The 17,574-nt window shown below is 42.9% G+C and overlaps 1 protein-coding gene across 5 annotated transcripts in view; it reads right to left on the bottom strand.

Moving 5' to 3' along the window:
• ralgapa1 (Ral GTPase activating protein catalytic subunit alpha 1) overlaps positions 1-17,574 on the bottom strand; it is a 124,127-nt gene that overhangs the window by 66,732 nt on the left and 39,821 nt on the right. For all 5 annotated transcript variants that reach the window (XM_046367160.1, XM_046367156.1, XM_046367159.1 and 2 more), the window contains 15 exons: positions 15,893-16,011; positions 15,521-15,731; positions 15,061-15,243; positions 14,406-14,564; positions 14,037-14,230; positions 13,735-13,833; positions 11,883-12,038; positions 11,637-11,765; positions 11,189-11,314; positions 7,238-7,296; positions 6,540-6,648; positions 1,552-1,662; positions 1,379-1,447; positions 1,008-1,142; positions 308-491 (listed from right to left, as the gene is read on the bottom strand). In XM_046367160.1, coding sequence (XP_046223116.1) covers positions 308-491; positions 1,008-1,142; positions 1,379-1,447; positions 1,552-1,662; positions 6,540-6,648; positions 7,238-7,296; positions 11,189-11,314; positions 11,637-11,765; positions 11,883-12,038; positions 13,735-13,833; positions 14,037-14,230; positions 14,406-14,564; positions 15,061-15,243; positions 15,521-15,731; positions 15,893-16,011 — 2,043 coding nt within the window. The remainder of the gene's footprint in view (positions 1-307; positions 492-1,007; positions 1,143-1,378; positions 1,448-1,551; positions 1,663-6,539; positions 6,649-7,237; positions 7,297-11,188; positions 11,315-11,636; positions 11,766-11,882; positions 12,039-13,734; positions 13,834-14,036; positions 14,231-14,405; positions 14,565-15,060; positions 15,244-15,520; positions 15,732-15,892; positions 16,012-17,574) is intronic.

Here is a 17,574-nt window from a genome sequence, read left to right as displayed (position 1 = left end):
TGATACCCCAAAAGAAAAGGAAAGGAATGAAATGAACAAATAAATTGATAGATCGAGGACCGGAGGGAAAAGGGGAGTTAGTTGCTAAGGAAAGAAACATGCCTCACAAAGTGCTCCAAAGATTAGTCATTATCCCATGCTGGAAGAAGCTGCAGGTGTCCCCTGGCTACTCTGAATCTAACACAGGACACATAGGAGCCTAGCTGCATTCACATCACATCCAGTCCATAGGAGAAGGAATCCGAGTAGGGGTGAGGTAGAGATTAAGACAGAGGAAGAGGAGGAGAAGAGGGAGTTATGTTCTTACCCTCAGTGACAGGCTGTAGTTTGGAGGAGCGTTCTGAGTCAGGGGAGTGGAGGGGCTCTGGTTCCTTCAGACTCTCCAGTAGCAGGAAGGGGTCGTAGTCTGGACTGGTCAGGTCTGACAGGTTCATGGGGAAATACCTAGGGCTGTTGAAGTTCTGGGCCCCATACACACAGCCATGCAGCACCTGGGGGGGGGGGGGGGGGGGAACCAAGAAAACAATCAATGAACACTACTGCACTATTTCACATGACTGTAGAAAGAAACTTGAGAGGTGGAATCCTTATCGGAAATAAGTAATTGAATGATCTGCTGATCCCGTCACAGTGCGTTTCCGTGGAGAGAGAGAGAGAAAGGGTGGTAATGGGAAAAGAGGATGCTGTGATTGAGTGCTGACAACTGAGGGAGTGAGTGAGTCTGGGTGTGCTCAGTGCCAGCTGTAGCATGCATTAGGAAGGAGCCCCCCCAGTCCTGAACTCCATTAGGAAATGAAAGAACACTAAACACAAAATAAGTGCTACTCCATGGGTCAGGTTCCACACTCCACTGAATGCTTTGGTCAATACTAAGCAAAGTAAAGACGGATATGTCGGCATCAAATACTGTCTTGAAGTATATCAATTCACAAAGCTACTACATAAAGCTACTATTCACAAAGCTACTACTACTACAAAAGTATGGGCAACGGTTCTACTGGGCATACCTTGTAGATACAGCTGAGGACAGACTTGTCTGGCTTCTCCTTGCCGGGGCTGAGGGTTTGGACAGGCTGCAGCAAAGTTTTAGGAGGCAGAGCCATCACCCAGTCCAGCAGGCACAACAGCAGAGACACCACCAACTAGGGATAGGAAAGCAAAAGTTTGATTTCTAGGGATAGGAAAGCACAGTTTGATTTCATAAATAAAGCAGAGAACAAAATACTGTATTATGATGAGGAACATTTTCTTCATTGAGCTTCTGCAAGACACATGTCAGGCTGGCATACTGTAAATAGAAAAGCAACAGTTGTGATCATGTATTATCACCAACTCTCCATGTGACTAGGAGAGTTGTGTATGAGGAGAAGTGACATACCCTCTTGTCCAGTTCATGAGGCGAGGATTCTGTAGTGGGAAGCAGGTGAGTGATAGTCGCTATGAGGATCTGAAACAAGAGTTAATATGTCACTGTCATTCCAAAAGGATACTCTTGAAAAACTCCAAGAAGAGTTGACATACGTCATTATTAAAATGGACATGCCAATTTACCTCAACTATTTTCTTTGGAGTGTCGAGGGGGAATTTATGAAGGTCATCGACATAGTTTATGAGCAAGTGCAGAATGTCGGAGGCCACCAGCGCGACAGTTTTATTTGGAAACTGAAAAACAAAGAGACACAAACACGCACGCAATTGAGACTTAAATGTAAATGTAAATGAGAAAAATGTAAGGGGCTCAGGGAGACCACCCACCACCTCCTCCTCCCACCCTCCCTCCTCTCACTGTGACCTTGCCTCAGGAAAAGTGCAGAGTGCTTTCCAGAGCAGCAGGCCAGGGCCAAGGCACACACAAAACAATGGTCCGGATCACCAGCCATCCCATTTGATTGGATAACAATATGGAGAGGAGTTAAAGAAGGGGGGGGGGTCAGTTGACAAGCACCCTTATTTCAGAAGACTGAAAAATAACAATTCCTTGAGGTGGGTGTTGGATGTATTCTTCATGGGATTAGCCTTCGCCTTCTGTCTGAGCAGAATGGAGAGCACACAGAGGCCAAAATGTTGACAGTCAGGCCAGATTTGGCTGGGTTGGAGTTGTGTGTGGTGGGCCAGACCAAACCAGCCGGTACTGTCTGTAAGCTTCTTCTGGCAACTCAGTGCAGAACATCTTTCTCCCACTCCAAGTAGACTGACACTGCTGTAACTGTGCCAGTCAACAACACACAGACCAGGGCTAAATACTGGGAGATACTGCTTCTGTGCTACTGCTAACCAGGGACTGCTACAGTACAATTCCCATGGCAAGTGATGAAGGCAAGGCAACACATTTCAAAATTCTAATCACTGTGCATGGCAGATGACTCAATAACACCAGAGTTGTGGGTTCAATTCCCATTCCCAGGGATCACATATACACTACCGTTCAAAGGTTTGGGGTCACTTAGGAATGTCCTTGTTTTTGAAAGAAAAGCACATTTTTTAAATAACATCAAATTGATCAGAAATACAGTGTAGACATTGTTAATGTTGCAAATGACTATTGTAGCTAGAAATGGCTGATTTAAAATGGAATATCTATATAGGTGTACAGAGGCCAATTATCAACAACCATCACTCCTGTGTTCCAATGGCAAGTTGTGTTAGCTAATCCAAGTTTATCATTTTAAAAGACTAACTGAGCATTAGAAAACCCTTTATGTTAACACAGCTGAAAACTATTGTGCTGATTAAAAGAAGCATTACAACTGGCCTCCTTAGACTAGTTCAGTATCTGGATCATCAGCATTTGTGGGTTCGATTACAGGCTCAAAATGGCTAGAAACAAAGAACTTTCTTCTGAAACTTGTCAGTCTATTCTTGTTCTGAGAAATAAAGGCTAGAGGTCGACCGATTATGATTATTCAACGCCGATACCGATTATTGGAGGACCCAAAAAAACCGATACCGATTAATCGGACGATTTAAAAAAACATGTAATAATGACAATTACAACAATACTGAATTAACACTTATTTTAACTTAATATCAAACATCAATAAAATCAATTTAGCCTCAAATAAATAATGAAACATGTTCAATTTGGTTTAAATAATGCAAAAACAAAGTGTTGGAGAAGAAAGTAATATGTGCCATGTAAAAAAGCTAACGTTTAAGTTCCTTGCACAGAACATGAGAACATATGAAAGTTGGTGGTTCCTTTTAACATGAGAGTTCAATATTCCAAGGTAAGAGGTTTTAGGTTGTAGTTAATATAGTATTTATAGGACTATTTCTCTCTATACCATTTGTATTTCATATACCTTTGACAATTGGATGTTCTTATAGGCACTATAGTATTGCCAGTGTAACAGTATAGCTTCCGTACCCTTCCTCGCCCCTAACTGGGCTCGAACCAGGAACACATCGACAACAGCCACACTCGAAACATCGTTACCCATCGCTCCACAAAAGCCGTGGCCCTTGCAGCGCAAGGGGAATAACTACTCCAAATCTAAAAGCGAGTGACGTTTGAAACAGTATTAGCGCACACCCAGCTAACTAGCTAGCCATTTCACATTGGTTACACCAGCCATTAGGCTGATAGTGTCATGTTTGTCATTTATTATCATGTCTTGTCCCTGTGCTCCCCATTCTATTCGTTTCCCTCTGCTGGTCTTATTTGGTTCTTTCCCTCCTTCTATCCCTCTCTCTCCCCCTCCCTCTCTCACTCTCTCGCTCTCTCTTCTCTCTATCGTTCCGTTCCTGCTCCCAGCTGTTCCTATTCCCCTAATCATCATTTAGTCTTCCCACACCTGTTCCCGATCCTTTCCCCTGATTAGAGTCCCTATTTATTCCTTTGTGTTCCGTTCCTGTCCCGTCGGTTCCCTGTTTAGTATTCACCATGCTGTGATTGCGTTTCGCCCTGTCCTGTCGTGTTTTTGCTGTGATTGTGTATCGCCCTGTCCTGTCGTGTTTTTGCCTTCATCAGATGCTGCGTGAGCAGGTGTCTCTGTCAACTACGGCCTGCGCCTACCCGAAGCGACCTGCAGTCTGTGGCCGCTTCTCCAGTTATTTCCCAAGTCTCCATTCTAGAGGATTTCTGTTATTCCCTGTTTGGTCTTAAATAAACTCTTGTTTCTGTTACTGCTCTAGACCATTTCCATTGATCCTTTCTCTTTCAGAGACTAAGCCGCCAGGGATTAAGAGTCCTGTACCCGTAAGTTGACGGGTTCTTGGTCCGTTCCGTGTCTCCCAGGGTCTCCTGTGTTAAGCTTTCTTCCATCCTGTCTTCCATGCACTGTGTTAAGCCCTTTCTTCGTCTCCCTCCCCCCTCCCGTCCTTGTCGAGAGCACCTATTTACAAGGTACATTAGATCATGGACATGCGTTCTCGGGACGGGGTCTCAATGCAGTGGATTGGGAGGGTTACATTAAAGTCATAAACACATTTGTGTTCCGTTACATTGCGCTCTCTGTCAACTACGGCCTGCGCCTACCCGAAGCGACCTGCAGTCTGTGGCCGCTTCTCCAGTTAGGCTTCCCCTCTACAGACTAGAGCTTAAGTCGCTGGTCATAAACAGCGCTGTGCTTGCGAAGAGCTGCTGGCAAAACACACGAAAGTGCTGTTTGAATGAATGATTATGGGCCTGCTGCTGCTCAGTCAGACTGCTCTATCAAATCAGACTTAATTATAACATAATAACACACAGAAATACGAGCCTTTGGTCATTAATACGATCGAATCTGGTCAACTATCATTTTGAAAACAAAACGTTTATTATTTCAGTGAAATACGGAACCGTTCGGTATTTTATCTAACGGATGGCATATTTTATCTAACGGATGACATACTCGTGGAGTGCAATGGTTAGAGCGTTGGACTAGTTAATTGTGCGGTTGCAAGATTGGAACCCCTGAGCTGACAAGGTGAAAATCTGTCGTTCTGCCCCTGAACAAGGCAGTTAACCCACAGTTCCTAGGCAGTCATTGAAAATAAGAATGTGTTCTTAACTGACTCGCCTAGTTAAAAAAACAAAAAAACGACGCCAGGACAGCGGAGTCAATCACCACCTTCCGGAGACACCTGAAACCCCACCTCTTTAAGGAATACCTAGGATAGGATAAAGTAATCCTTCTCACCCCCCCTTAAAAGATTTAGATGCACTATTGTAAAGTGGCTGCTCCACTGGATGTCATAAGGTGAACGCACCAATTTGTAAGTCGCTCTGGATAAGAGTGTTTGCTAAATGACTTAAATGTAAATGTAAATGTAAAAATATATATATATATATTTTTTTTTATAATCGGAAATCGGCACCCAAAAATACAGATTTCCGATTGTTATGAAAACTTGAAATCGGCCCCAATTAATCGGCCATTCCGATGAATCGGTCGACCTCTAAGGCTATTCCATGCGAGAAATTGCCAAGAAACTGAAGATCTCATACAAAGCGGTGTACTACTCTCTTCACAGAACAGCGCAATCTGTCTCTAACCTGAATAGAAATAGGAGTGGGAGGCCCCGGTGCACAACTGAGCAACAAGTACATTAGAGTGTCTAGTTTGAGAAACAGACGCCTCACAAGTCCTCAACTGGCAGCTACATGAATTAGTACCCGCAAAACACCAGTCTCAACATCAACAGTGAAAAGGCGACTCTGGGATGCTGCCTTTTTTTTTGCAAAGAAAAAGCCATATCTTAGACTGGATAATAAAAATAAAAGATTAAGATGGGCAAAAGAACACAGACACTGGACAGAGGAACTATCCAGGAGTCACCTCTTCACTGCTGACATTGAGACTGGTGTTTTGCGGGTACTATTTAATGAAGCTGCCAATTTTTTTCATCCATCTTATATTGACTAAATTATAGCACAGAAAACATTTTACTGGCACAGAACATTTTGGTGGGAATTCAGGTATTCAATTTATTTTAAAATGTAATTTTTCTTAGAATGCAGTCATACATACATTTTGTAATATTATCAGGTATTTTGTAAAAACAATATGTTAAAATAAAGAAATGATATGTGCACTTATCTATAAATACTAATCAGACATTATATCACCATTAATCTGAGTGTTCATTTTCAGAAGTTTCTTTCATTTCAGCATATCTAATTTGTAAACATTTCAACTGTATTAAATTATAACTTTTTTCTATTACCCCCAAAATGAACACCATCAAAATAAAATAAATCTTTCTTCTCTTTCTTGTGATGCAAGTGTCAAGGTGATGCGTTATATCCCAGATGAAGATTTAGCGCCGTTATAGATGCCCAATTCAGCCATGTTTGACAGGTCATTACAAAAATGGTTGCAACGTTAGCAGGAAAAAACGACAGGCACAATTAAGATCATGAAAGAGTCACAGGAGTAAAATGAACACAATCAATTCAGTACGCTTTAAGTGACTCGTGAATTTTGCAGCTCAAACATAGGAAGTAGATGGCTGAAAATGACAGCTCCTCATGTGAGGCATGCAGGGCATGGGCATTGTTAACAATATATTCCATTTAGCAGAAGTGGCATATTACTATATAATATATAGCTAGTTACCTTTAGAGTGACACAGATGACATTGAGGGCTTCTTTGATCTGAGGATGCTGGGTGCCGTGGACCAACTCCTCACACAGCCAGATACCCAGACTGCACAGGGCCACACACCTGACAGGGCCAAACACAACATAACACAACTCCTGTTCATTTTCCATTGGGCTGTTTTTTATTTAACGGACACACAAATGACACACATTAGCCCATTATAAATAGCTTTACTATTTTGAGTCACAGTTGGTAACCAATAAACACAAATACACATACATAAATGCATAATCAACTAACAACACCAATGTCAGTGTGATATTAAATGAGACTAACAGGGACAATACACAGGGAAGGCGACAGCATAACCAGCTTATATTAGTCACCAGAGCCCATACAGTGACACCCTCCTCCCCATTCCCTCGCCTCATTTTTCTTACAATAATCTTCTACTTGGCAGATGTCTTCCTCCAGTCAGGGACAGGCAAAGATTGTGTCCTTTATGGTACCTTATTCTCTATACAGGGCGCTGGTCAGAAGTAGTGCACTATGTCGGGAATAGGGTACCATTTGGTTGTTTGGTTTGTGGGGATGGGTGGTTGTGGTTTGTTGGTGGGGGTGGTTGGTTGGTGGGGTGGGTGGTTAATTGGTGGGGATGGTTGGTTGGTTGGTTGGTTGGTTGGTTGGTTGGTTGGTTGTTTGGTCTTCATACCTGGCTGGGGCTGAAGGCTCATCTATGGCTGAACTCAGGATGTGTTTGATGATGTGTTCCTGAAACGAAGGACAGGGTCTATCAATAAATGATCAATCAATCAATCAATAATTAACTGATTGAGAGATTAATGCACCCATCAGCCTGTTTTATTCTCCATTGAACAACAGGTGTGCTGCTAAAACACACACGCACCCCCGCGCACACACACAAAACAGACTCCCAACTGGCTGAATCAACCGGTGTTTTGTCATTCACAGCCAGACCCAGGCTATCAAATGCCATATTGTGAAATTCTCTGTCCAAATATGGAACACTCATGCATGAAATTAGCTCTTTAACCAGCAATCAACAACATGCGACACAATAACAACAAGATCCTGTGAATGGGCTATTGTGACATAGCTGATGACCCACTAGAGAGTTAGATAACCTAGCACTACTGCTCCCTCAGTACCACAGGGGGAAGAAATTAAAAGGTAATTGGGTTTAATGTGGGTTTGATACAACATCAAATAGGTGGCATGGGTGGTCTAATGGTTACTAGTGGTCTAACGGTTTTTAGTGGTCTAATGGTTACCAGTGGTCAAGTGGTCTAATGGTTACCAGTGGTCTAATGGTTACCAGTGGTCTAATGGTTATTAATGGTCTAATGGATACCAGTGGTCATGTGGTCTAATGGTTACCAGTGGTCTAATGGTTATTAATGGTCTAATGGATACCAGTGGTCAAGTGGTCTAATGGTTACCAGTGGTCTAATGGTTATTAATGGTCTAATGGTTACCAGTGGTCAAGTGGTCTAATGGTTACCAGTGGTCTAATGGTTACCAGTGGACTAATGGTTATTAATGGTCTAATGGTTACTAGTGGTCTAATGGTTACTAGTGGACTAATGGTTACTAGTGGTCTAATGGTTATTAATGGTCAAGTGGTCTAATGGTTACTAGTGGTCTAATGGTTACCAGTGGTCTAATGGTTATTAATGGTCAAGTGGTCTAATGGTTACTAGTGGTCTAATGGTTACCAGTGGTCTAGTGGTTACTAGTGGTCTAATGGTTACTAGTGGTCTAATGGTTACCAGTGGTCTAGTGGATACTAGTGGTCTAATGGTTATTAATGGTCAAGTGGTCTAATGGTTACTAGTGGTCTAATGGTTACCAGTGGTCTAGTGGTTACTAGTGGTCTAGTGGATACTAGTGGTATAATGGTTACTAGTGATCAAGTTGTCTTATGGTTTTTAGTGGTCTAATGGTTACTAATGGTCTAGTGGTTAATTGTGGTCTAATGGTTAATACTGGTCTAATGGTTACTAGTGGTCTAATGGTTACTAGTGGTCTAGTGGTCTAATGGTTACTAGTGGTCTAATGGCTACTAGTGGTCTAATGGCTACTAATGGTCTCGTGGTTACTAATAGTTACCAGTGTTCTAATGGTTACTAGTGGTTACTAGTAGTCACCAACGGTCTAGTGGTTACTAGTGGTTACTAGTAGTCACTAATGGTCTAGTGGTTACTAGTGGTCACTAATGGTCTAGTGGTTACTAATGGTCTTGTGGTTACTAATGGTCTAATGGTTACTAGTGGTCTAATGGTTACCAGTGGTCTAATGGTTACTTGTGGTCTAATGTTTTTTAGTGGTCTAATGGTTACTAATAGTTACTAGTGTTCTAATGGTTACCAGTGGTCTAATGGTTACTAGTTATCAAGTGGTCTAATGGTTACTAATGGTCTAGTGGTCTAATGGTTACTAGTGTTCTAATGGTTACTAGTGGTTACCAGTAGTCACTAATGGTCTAGTGGTTACTAATGGTTATGAGTAGTCACTAACGGTCTAGTGGTTACTAGTGGTCACTAATGGTCTAGTGGTTACTAATGGTCTTGTGGTTACTAGTAATGGTCTAGTGGTCTAATGGTTACTAGTTATCAAGTGGTCTAATGGTTACTAATGGTCTAGTGGTCTAATGGTTACTAGTGGTCTAATGGTTACTAGTGGTCTAATGGTTACTAATGGTCTCGTGGTTACTAATAGTTACCAGTGTTCTAATGGTTACTAGTGGTTACCAGTAGTCACTAATGGTCTAGTGGTTAGTAATGGTTATGAGTAGTCACTAACGGTCTAGTGGTTACTAGTAGTCACTAATGGTCTAGTGGTTACTAGTGGTCACTAATGGTCTAGTGGTTACTAATGGTCTTGTGGTTACTAGTAATGGTCTAGTGGTCTAATGGTTACTTGTGGTCTAATGGTTTTTAGTGGTCTAATGGTTACTAATAGTTACTAGTGTTCTAATGGTTACTAATAGTTACTAGTGTTCTAATGGTTACTAATAGTTACTAGTGTTCTAATGGTTACTAATAGTTACTAGTGGTCTAATGGTTACCAGTGGTCTAATGGTTACTAGTTATCAAGTGGTCTAATGGTTACTAATGGTCTAGTGGTCTAATGGTTACTAGTGGTCTAATGGTTACTAATAGTTACTAGTATTCTAATGGTTACTAATAGTTACTAGTGTTCTAATGGTTACTAATAGTTACTAGTGTTCTAATGGTTACTAATAGTTACTAGTGGTCTAATGGTTACTAATAGTTACTAGTGTTCTAATGGTTACCAGTGGTCTAATGGTTACTAGTTATCAAGTGGTCTAATGGTTACTAATAGTTACGTGTTCTAATGGTTACTAGTGGTCTAGTGCTTGCCAGTAGTCACTAATGGTATAGTGGTTACTAATACTTACTAGTAGTCACTAACGGTCTAGTGGTCAAGTGGTTACTAATGGTCTAGTGGTTACTAGTAGTCACTAATGGTCTTGTGGTTACTTGTGGTCACTAATGGTCTAGTGGTTACTAATGGTCTAGTGGTTACTAGTAGTCACTAATGGTCTAGTGGTTACTAGTGGTTACTAGTGGTCACTCATGGTCTCGTGGTTACTAATGGTCTAGTGGTTACTAGTGGTCACTAATGGTCTAGTGGTTACTAGTGGTTACTAGTGGTCACTCATGGTCTCGTGGTTACTAATGGTCTAGTGGTTACTAGTGGTCACTAATGGTCTAGTGGTCACTAGTGGTTACTAATGGTCTCGTGGTTACTAATGGTCTAGTAGTCACTAGTGGTCTAATGGTTACTAGTGGTCTAATGGTTTTTAGTGGTCTAATGGTTACTAGTGGTCTAATGGTTACTAGTGGTCTAATGGTTACTAGTGGTCTAATGGTTACTAGTGGTCTAATGGTTACTAGTGGTCTAATGGTTACTAGTGGTCTAATGGTTTTTCGTGGTCTAATGGTTACTAGTGGTCTAATGGTTACTAGTGGTCTAGTGGTATAATGGTTTTTAGTGGCCTAATGGTTACTAATGGTCTCGTGGTTACTTGTGGTCTAATGGTTACTAGTGGTCTAATGGTTACTAGTGGTTACTCGTAGTCACTAATGGTCTAGTGGTTACTAATGGTTACTAGTAGTCACTAACGGTCTAGTGGTTACTAGTAGTCACTAATGGTCTAGTGGTTACTAGTGGTTACTAGTGGTCACTAATGGTCTTGTGGTTACTAGTGGTCACTCATGGTCTAGTGGTTACTAATGGTCTAGTGGGCACTCGTGGTTACTAATGGTCTAGTGGTCACTAGTGGTCTCGTGGTTAATAGTGGTCTCGTGGTTGGTGCCACCATCTCCAGTATATTAATACCGGTGTGAATGTGGGTAATAACCTCAAATCCCACTGCCATTTGACACACTGTGTCCCCCTTCTATCTTTCCAATACAACCCTCTCTCTAACCATCTGTTCAATAAAATCACACAAAATACCACGTATTTAAAAATATATAAAACAATCAAAAAGCAATAGGGGCAATCAATAAATGTTCAATACCCAAACGTGGAGCGGTTCCTACAGGTTGAAGCAATAGAATAAAGCAGGTTGAAAATGTAGAGTTAACCAACCACTCCACATGAGGACGGTTACCTTAACGTCTCTGAACTTGGTCATGACCACGTCAGCGGTGGTGGGGTGTAGGGCAGGCAGCTCCTCATATAGGTTAGGGAAACACACCAGAGAGCCCAGCAGGATCTGAGCCTCCACCCGTGGGGCCTGACAGAGAGACAAACAGGGGGGTAAACTCAGAAGACTACAGTGTTGAAACAGATCATTTAACTGTACTGGGGGAGGTGTTGTGTGGTGCATCCAGAAGTAAGTGTACAGTATATCGAAGCACATTTTCTGATTCAAAATGAGGGGAAAATTAAAACATCTCAAAATGTAAAGTGAATCTGCACTTATGAGAATAAACATCAGTCAGTAAGTCAGCCAATAATCAGTCAGCCAATAAGTCAGTCAGTCCTAACAGACAGCTATTCCAGTGCATTACGATCATAATCAGAGAGATAGTGAATTGCAGCAGTGTTGTTCTCACATTGAGGGAGGAGCAGGCTGTGACTCTGCTGGCTGCGATGATGAAATCCAGGATAAGCATGGTGGCTCCAGGCAGCCCGATGGAGAAGAACCGAGGAGAACAGTGCTTAATGATGGTGTTCACTATGTCCTGAGAAACACAGGGGAACAGTATTTAACAGAGGGTAGTGATAACTGCAGCCAACACACTCTCTCTGTCTTCCTCTCTCTCTCTCAGAAACACACATACGCACGAAAACACACACACCTGGTCGACGTGCATAAGGCCACAGTGCATGATGTTGTAGAAGTGTGTGAGGAAATCTGAGTTGGGCGAAACGTCCTGCCTCCTCTTCATGATCTTACAGATGAGCTTGTAGGCGTGTAGCTTCCCCTGTTTGTACCTCTCTGTCAGCATGGTCGCCTGTACAGGGGACAAGCAGTCGTGACACAGTCACAGATACAAGGGTAGAAGAGTTATGTTATTCACTTCAGTGTAATGTTAAAAATAAGGCTCTCCTGTATCTGTACATACTGTACCAGTCAAAAGTTTGGACGCATCTACTCACTCAAGGGGTTTTCTTTATTTTTTTACTATTTTAGACAATGTAGAATAATAGTGAAGACATGAAAACTATGAAATAACACATATGAAATCATGTAGTAACCAAAAAAGTGTATAACAAAATATTTTTTTATATTTGAGATTCTTCAAAGTAGTCACCCGTTGCCTTGATGACAGCTTTGCACACTCTTGGCATTCTCTCAACCACCTTCATGAGGTAGTCACCTGGAATGCATTTCAATTAATAGGTGTGCCTTACTAAAAAAGTTAATTTGTGGAATTTCTTTCCTTCTTAATTCATTTGAGCCAATCAGTTGTGTTGTGACAAGGTAGGGGTGATATACTATTTGGTAAAAGACCAAGTCCATATTATGGCAAGAAGAGCTCAAATAAGCAAAGAGAAACGACAGTCCATCATTACTTTAAGACATGAAGGTCAGTCAATCTGGAAAATTTCAACAACTTTCAAAAACTAAGTACAGTCGCAAAAACCATCAAGTACTATGATGAAACTGGCTCTCATGAGGACTGCCACAGGAAAGGAAGACTCGGAGTTAACTCTGCTGCAGAGGATAAGTTCATTAGAGTTAACTGCATCTCAAATTACAACGCAAATAAATAACAGACACATCTCAACATCAAATGTTCAGAGGAGACTACGTGAATCAGGCCTTCATGGTCGAATTGCTGCAAAGAAACCACTACTAAAGGACACCAATAAGAAGAGACTTGCTTGGGCCAAGAAACACGAGCAATGGACATTAGACCAGTGTAAATCTGTCCTTTGGTCTGATGAGTCCAAATTTGAGATTTTTGGTTCCAACTGCCATGTCTTTGTGAGACGCAGAGTAGGTGAACGGGTGATCTCTGCATGTGTATTTCCCACAGTGAAGCATGGAGGTGGTGTGATGGTGTGGGGCTGCTTTGCTGGTGACACGGTCTGCCATTTATTTAGAATTCAAGGCACAATTAACCAGCATGGCTACCACAGCATTCTGCAGTGATATGCCATCCCGACAATCATTTGTTTTTCAACATGACAATAACCCAACACACTCCAGGCTGTGTAAGGGCTATTTGACCAAGAAGGAGAGTGATGGAGTGCTGCATCAGATGACCTGGCCTCCAAAATCACCCGACCTCAACCCAATTGAGATGATTTGGGATGAGTTGGAACGCAGAGCGAAGGAAAAGCATCCAGAAAGTGCTCAGCATATGTGGGAACTCCTTCAAGACTGTTGGAAAAGGATTCCAGGTGAAGCTGGTTGAAAGAATGCCAAGTGTGCAAAGCTGTCATCAAGGCAAAGGGTGGCTACTTTGAAGAATTTAAAATCTATTTTGATTTGTTTAACACTTTTTTGGTAACTACATGATTCCATGTGTGTTATGTCATAGTTTCGATGCCTTCGCTATTATTCGACAATGTAGAAAATAGTAAAAATAAAGAAAAACCCTTGAATGAGTAGCTGTATCCAGACTTTTGACTGGTATTGTATGTTACCCTCAAAGTACATGCATTTTATAAAGTAATGAAACAGTGAGGGGTAATACTTACTTTGAAGAGCCAGGGGGTGAGGATCCGGAGGGGAGGGATGAGGACCGGGGGAGGAGGAGATGACTGGTTGTCCAGAGAGATGCCCAGATTATCTCTGATCTGGTGAGAGTGGGAGGAAGGAGAAAGAGAGAAAGAAGAAAGAAAAGATAGTGAGAGAGAGAGATAGGAGAAAAAGAAAGAAAGGACAGAGAAAGAGAAAGAAAGAGTAAATTAATGTTGTGAATGAGTGTCTTACATACATTGATCCAGTAACTTCCATTCTTGTATTGAGTACACAGTCTGATTCCCTTATGGTTCCTCACCTTGGCCAGGTTCTGCCACAGCTCACAGAGATAGTCAAAGACCTGCGCGTGGATCTCTGGGTCCTTAATGGTGTTCACATCACCCAGAATACCTAGCATCCTCCGCCACATCACCGTGGCAACGTCCGCGTGCCAACCGGTCAGGGAGCCACCGGCCATCACACTGCAGTCCTCTGTAGGAACCTCACTGGTTTCTGAGAGGAGGGAACAGGGGGACAACACTTTTGAGTACACTGTTAGTATGTAAGTAAGGCTGAGTGTGTAGTGTATTTGTGTTGTGTGACAGATAGGTGAGGGACCGTTCAAGTTTGGGTAGTGACTTAGATAAACCAGTTACTATAGAGAGCAGTGTGGGTGTGTGTATAATACCCAGGTCATCAGGAGTGTGTAGTACAGAGTGATGTAGTTTCTCATCCAGCTGCAGGTCCTCGTGCTGCAGCCCTATGTGTTCAGCGGTCAGGGTGGCTGGAGATGGGCTCTGTGAGCAGGAACCACCCAGGGAATGCATCGGGGACGCACTCTCTGAACCTGGATGAAGGCACACAGAGATTGATGTAATGAATTAGGTAGACTTTGAATAATAATCATTTATTGGATTTCTATGAGCTTTCCTAGATGATCAAAGTTCTTTAATGTGGGAACGTCACTAAGATGTATAAAAGGATGAGTGATGTGGACATTGAAAGCCGATGTGTTCTGATTTGTGAATCTGCAACTCTGACCTGTGATGGTGTCTGCAGACAGGCCTTGCTGGCTCAGACTGCTGGTCTCTAAGTCTGTGTGTGTGTGTGTGTGTGTGTGTGTGTGTGTGTGTGTGTGTGTGTGTGTGTGTGTGTGTGTGTGTGTGTGTGTGTGTGTGTGTGTGTGTGTGTGTGTGTGTGTGTGTGTGTGTGTCTGTCTCTCTCTCTGACCTGTGATGGTGATGGCGTCTGCAGACAGGCCGTGCTGGCTCAGACTGCTGGTCTCTAAGTCTGTATGTGTGCGTGTGTGTGTGTGTGTGTGTGTGTGTGTCTCTCTCTCTGACCTGTGATGGTGATGGCGTCTGCAGACAGGCCGTGCTGGCTCAGACTGCTGGTCTCTGAATCTATGTGCAGGGTGGTGAGGCTGGACAACTCCTGTTCCTCTGCAGTCTGGGGCAGCCCTCCAAGGCTAGCGTTATCCTGGTCCAAAGACCCCGCACCACAGCCATCTGGACCAAAGCTGAAATCTAACAGCATAGTGCCACCCAGTGGTCAGTACAAGTAGTAGTCCTCCAGCATGTCAAGAGCAATATACAATTCCCGCCCACTCCGATCCACTCCCACTCCGATCCACTCCCCTACTATGTTACTTAGTTACAGAACCAGGTTTTTTACACAACCAATATGCATGCAAAGCAAGCGTGAGCTAACTGATATAATCATGATTTATTACCTGTAATACCCTCAACAACACGAGTCACTGATTTAACGAGATGTGACGTCAGCTGTGGTGATGTCACTTACTTTCCAACTTGCAGTTGGCGTACTGGAAGGCGTTGAAGGAGTCTGATTGGCTGTCGGAGCTGATGACGTCGCTGCTGCTGGCGGGGGAGGTCCACTCAGAGGGCACACCGGGGTCGTCCACAGGTTGTGAGACGTTCTGACGGCCCAGGAGCTCCGGCAGGTCTTTGGGGATCTCCAGACTACAGGGGCTACTGCCACGCCTTGTCATGCCCTACAGAGAGAGATAGAGAGGAGAAGTTAGTACTCTAATGTTTGGACTAAACATATAGAGAGCATGAGCTGAGAACATTCACTTATTAACTCAGCTCAGAAAGTGTGTGTGTGCGTGTGTGTGCATGAGAAATGACAAAGAAAATTGAAAAGGTGACTTACAGAGGTGCCTCTCGCTCGCAGACGCTCTTGGATAAATTCGTCCATCAGGTCTCCAAAGTTTTGGTTGCCGTTATCACTGGGCACAGCACGCATCGTCTGACAAGGGTCCTCTTTGTTGCCTGTGTCCAGGCAGAGAGCAAAGGACATACACGTCACCCCACTGTCAGAAGATACTGACACACACAGCTACAAGCATCTTCACATCTTCATCATACAGATCTCCTCAACACAATACAAGACCATTGGACTAAAATATTGAATGCATGTCATTCCTATAGGCAGTGGATAATGTTAAGTTCAGAAATGTATGCCTGTGTAAAAGTATCAGTCAATAAAGTAAGGTAACTGTGGTGTTGTTTGTGCTGTTAAATAAAGATGAAGAATTAAGGTAACTGCTGCACAATTCTCAACGAAACGATCTTAAAGAAAATCCAACCAACACAACTGAGTCCAACCAGTAAAGCGATGCAGGAGTTACTCACATGCAGTCAGAGAGAGAGAGAGAGAGAGAGAGAGAGAGAGAGAGAGAGAGAGAGAGAGAGAGAGAGAGAGAGAGAGATAACCTTGTCTTGTCTAAGCCATGAGTACAGCACATCACAGAACAGAGATTAGTCCAGCTATGTAAACTGCACTGTGGTTGGGTGAGGGAGCGGTCAGTCAGTCAGTCTAGCTATGTAAACTGCACTGTGGTTGGGTGAGGGAGCGGCCAGTTAGTCTAGCTATGTAAACTGCACTGTGGTTGGGTGAGGGAGCGGCCAGTTAGTCTAGCTATGTAAACTGCACTGTGGTTGGGTGAGGGAGCGGCCAGTTAGTCTAGCTATGTAAACTGCACTGTGGTTGGGTGAGGGAGCGGCCAGTCAGTTAGTGTGTTAACTGGGTAGCCAAGGGAAACTGAAAGATGAGGCAGCATACATATGAAGGCCATGATACATTAATTAACAGTTACTGTATTCACTTAAATGTTGAACTGGATTGTCAAAGAGAAGCAGGTTGGCAGAGAGTATGTTTCCATCCCATGACATTTCTCTGGATAGTTTGAACTTTCAACTGTGTTAAAGTTTTAAACTAGTGACCTGCCATTAAAAATGTGTGAATCTACTGCCCAAAGAAGCCACTACTGCATGTTCTGCTAACCCAAAGATTATGGCAAGCTGTGTCAACTGCCAATGCTAAAATAGTATCTAGGTACGCCAGTGAAATTTAGTGGAAGAAAAAATAAGAGACATTGGACTTTGTGGTGTCATTGAAGTGACTCAAGAGGGCCCAGCTCAATGCGTGGTGCTGAAATCCTATTCTACATCAAAAGGGTTATACTGCCCCCACCTGTTTGGAGGTATATTGACATGTTGTTATTAGAGCATCAGCTTAGTCTGGAGGACACAGATACATTTCCCAGTTTCATGTATACATGGAAGAAATGGACTTCATAGACCAGTATCATGCTACACTATGTGTTCTGTGTCAATTTATCAATGAGTTAGATTGATTTGCCCCCAGTGTGTGCAGTTAATGTGTTGTAAGGTGTTGAGTTGCTATGATAGAGAAGGCGGAGGTATGCGGCCGCATGCATCATTCAGGGAAGGAAGAGGAGGGGCAGAAGCTGTAGGAGGAGGGGAGAGTCATCCCAGGAGGAGGGGCCTTTGGCCGGGCTTTGGTTCTTTTTTGGGATCATGTCTGCTACT

This window comes from Oncorhynchus gorbuscha, linkage group LG10 (genome assembly GCF_021184085.1).
Source record: "Oncorhynchus gorbuscha isolate QuinsamMale2020 ecotype Even-year linkage group LG10, OgorEven_v1.0, whole genome shotgun sequence".
Lineage (NCBI taxonomy): Eukaryota > Metazoa > Chordata > Actinopteri > Salmoniformes > Salmonidae > Oncorhynchus > Oncorhynchus gorbuscha.
Note: the sequence above shows the minus strand (reverse complement) of the source record. Positions and strands in the feature narration are given on the sequence as shown.